Genomic DNA, 3,220 nt, shown 5'->3' on the forward strand with positions numbered 1-3,220 from the left:
GGCTAACTCAGGTAGAATAAGAGTTAAACTTAGGACCAATGCCAGAGGCCCCACAGTCTGGCCCTGCCTCCTTGCTGGTGCTTCCCCACCCTGGCCACCACTCTCCGACTCTTCCTGGCTTGCTCTTCGGTCACCACGCTCACCCTTCTTCATGCACTCCACACACTCCCTGGTCTTCAGGCTGCCTCACTTTGCTGTGACCTCTCCCTAAAGTGCCTTTCTGACAGGTGTCAGTGCAGCTTGCTCCTCCCCTCCTTCAGGTCTTTCCGCAGTGTTGAAAGAAGGGAAGCCATCCCTGACTGTTCCAAGAAGCCCTCAGCTACACTTTTACTGTCCTATGACATCCTTAGCACTCCCTTCACTCTTATACAACTACATCTCAGTTTATCCTTTGTTTCCCTGACATGATAGATACTATACATGTATGTTTTCCTACTGTCTATTTCCCTCTAGGGTGTAACTTTCATTAAAGTTGGGATTCTTTTGCTTTGTTTTCTTTTATTTGGTTTGATTTCCTGCTATATTTTTACTGTCTAGAAAAGTGTGGACAAATAATACAGCTTTGATAAATATTTACTGAGAGAGAAGAGAGCAGTGAGTGAATGAACACCTAGGGGGTCCCTCCTCAGTGTCCTAGTGAGGCAGCTTCTCCAGTCACACTTTGTGCACTTCCCAGATCTGATTTCAGTACAGGAGAAGAAAATAAAGATCTGTCCTACTTCCCTGGAGAATGAGAAGATGGACCAGGCTTTCGTTTCATGATGAGAAGCCTCAGGTGCCCTCTGAAGCTGAAGTTTAGCACACGATCTCTCCATACATCAGAGGGGCCACTGGCTGCCTGTGTCTTGTGGAAGGCAGTACTAATAATTTCAAATCCTTTTGAAAAAGGAATTTCTCTAAGTTTGGGAAATTCCAAAATAAACTTCAAAACAAAAGATCAACTCTTTCCTTTTGGGTATCATATACACAAAGCACTTGATTAACTTCCTCTCCCTGCTTTTCTGATAGCTACTCTTGTTCATATATGTATAAACCTAAGGAGCTACTGTCTACTGGTATAATTAAACTACAGTTTTATTCATTGATTACAGATAAGCAGTTGTAGACAGTCTCTGAAGTCATGGTTTTAGGCTGTGCTGGGTCAATATTTCGTATGTAAACTGGGACCCTATCAGCAGACATACTCCAGATTGCTTTGGTGGATCATTATGCTTTTTCTCAGTAGCTTTGCTGTTGGGGATTCCAAAGGGCACAGTGTGAGCTGTCAAATGTGTGGACTGCACTTTCCCAGCTTCTTCGGTAATTGAAACTTATCCAAGGTTGGCAGATCTTCTTGTTTCATTTGTTGTTTGGAAAGGTTTTGAAAGAATCAGTTACCTTGCTGGTATCTTATCTTTATACTTTCCAGGTTTCACTCTTTTTAAATTGGCTCAAGTTTGTGTAATCCTCTAGCTAGGTAGGATGTAAAAAGAAATACCAACAGCCTTGGCTGTGATCACTGAAAACAGCTTCCAGCAGCGTTCTACCCAAGAACAAGATATTGGCAACTCAACTGTTAAAGCTCTCTGTGACTGTTCTTCCTTGAGATCACTCTGATGTCACCAGTGTAATCTGAGCCGGGAGCTTTTGTTCACACTTTAAATAGCAGTGCTGGAATGATTTTGCAACAGACTCTCTGGAGAGTCAGGAGCTGAATTCCCGGAGATTCCCACTTCGATGAGAGCAAAGGGAAGCCAGCAAGCCGTCATGTCCATGTCGCTGCGAGTCAGCCCGTCCATCCACGGCTACCACTTCGACACAGCCTCTCGTAAGAAAGCTGTGGGCAACATCTTTGAGAACATAGACCAAGAATCGCTACAAAGGCTCTTCAAAAACTCTGGAGACAAGAAAGCAGAGGAGAGAGCCAAGATCATCTTTGCCATAGATCAAGATTTGGAGGAGAAAACCCGAGCCCTGATGGCCCTGAAGAAGAGGACGAAGGACAAGCTTTTCCAGTTTCTGAAGCTAAGGAAATATTCCATCAAAGTTCACTGAGGACAACAGGACAGATGAGGTCTTCATCCAAGAATGAACCTGAAAGACTCAGTGAGCTTTTGAGACGCTGAGAGAGGCAGCGTTCTGTGGCTGCCCTGTAAGCTTCTGTCCTGTCAGAACTCTGAGGTGGACAGGGGCAGAACTGATAGGCCACTTTCAGCCTCATGTGGTCACAGTGGTGAACAAAGTGGTCTCAGCAAGGATCTGAGAACTCTCCCTGCTGGCAAGGACTAGTGCTGGTGGAGGAGGCTGGCCAGGTTGCAAGACCCAAGACTGCAGGTGCTGGGAAGACACATGTGCGGGGTCGCCCTCAGGCCCTGGGACTCACACTCAAAAGAACTGCTTTCTTCTTTGTCTTTTTCTCCTTCTCCTTTTTTTTTTGGTTGTTGTTTTGTTTTGTTTTTAAAACCAAACCAGGTAGACAGGCAGAGGGAAGAGGGAGAACAGCGAGAGAATACTAAGCATAAATTGTTTACTGAATTTTTTTTTATCTGAATGTAAACTATGGTCAAGCCTCAATGTTATCTATTGGTGTAGATTTTTAGGAATCAGTTATTGATTATGTATTTGCACTTACTACATTGCCTAAAGTGCACTGCATAGGTGATAAGTGCAAATGGAAAGAACTGTGGTATCTTCTGCAGCTCAGTAAACCTAACGCCAAATCCTGGCTTGTTGTAAAGGGGTTTTTATAATTTTCAAATCATTGCTCAAACCTAAAATAATGCTGTTCTTTATAAGTCTGAAGTACTGTGAAAAAAATTTATAATTTTTTATCTTCTGACTAATGCTGATATAATCTAATTATATTTCTTACAATTATTGTAATAAGCATTAGGAAGTGAATATGATAAAGTTTATAAAGATGCTATGGTTTCTATAATTTATTATACATGGCAAGTGATATGCAACCTTATAATAAATTATTATAAACTTAGATGTTCTTGGTGTGTGATGCTTGGTCTCAAAGGAAAAAATAAGATGATAAATTTTGAATATAATATACTTTTCTCAGGAGTTGACTCTAAAAATAAAAGGTGACTTTAAAGTAATTTTTATAGTAATTACCAAATTTTTAAAAAATAAATTCTCATAGTAACTATCTGGGAAATTTTCTGCCCCTACTTTAAAATATAAGAAATAGATATAGAAATTGATAGGCTGAGTCATCATCATTGCTGTTTGT

General features: G+C 41.2%; 1 protein-coding gene across 1 annotated transcript; it reads left to right on the plus strand.

Annotated features, from left to right (window-relative positions):
- The first annotated feature begins 1,619 nt into the window (after window positions 1–1,619).
- Tcim (transcriptional and immune response regulator) lies at window positions 1,620–2,971 on the plus strand. The gene has a single exon (XM_004855317.4). The coding sequence runs from the start codon at window positions 1,717–1,719 to the stop codon at window positions 2,032–2,034; it is 318 nt and encodes a 105-aa protein (XP_004855374.1). The 5' UTR covers window positions 1,620–1,716; the 3' UTR covers window positions 2,035–2,971.
- Window positions 2,972–3,220: the final 249 nt, after the last annotated feature.

This window comes from Heterocephalus glaber, unplaced genomic scaffold (assembly GCF_053883595.1).
Source record: "Heterocephalus glaber isolate CG9 unplaced genomic scaffold, H.glaber_assembly_v1.0 deba00001461, whole genome shotgun sequence".
NCBI lineage: Eukaryota > Metazoa > Chordata > Mammalia > Rodentia > Bathyergidae > Heterocephalus > Heterocephalus glaber.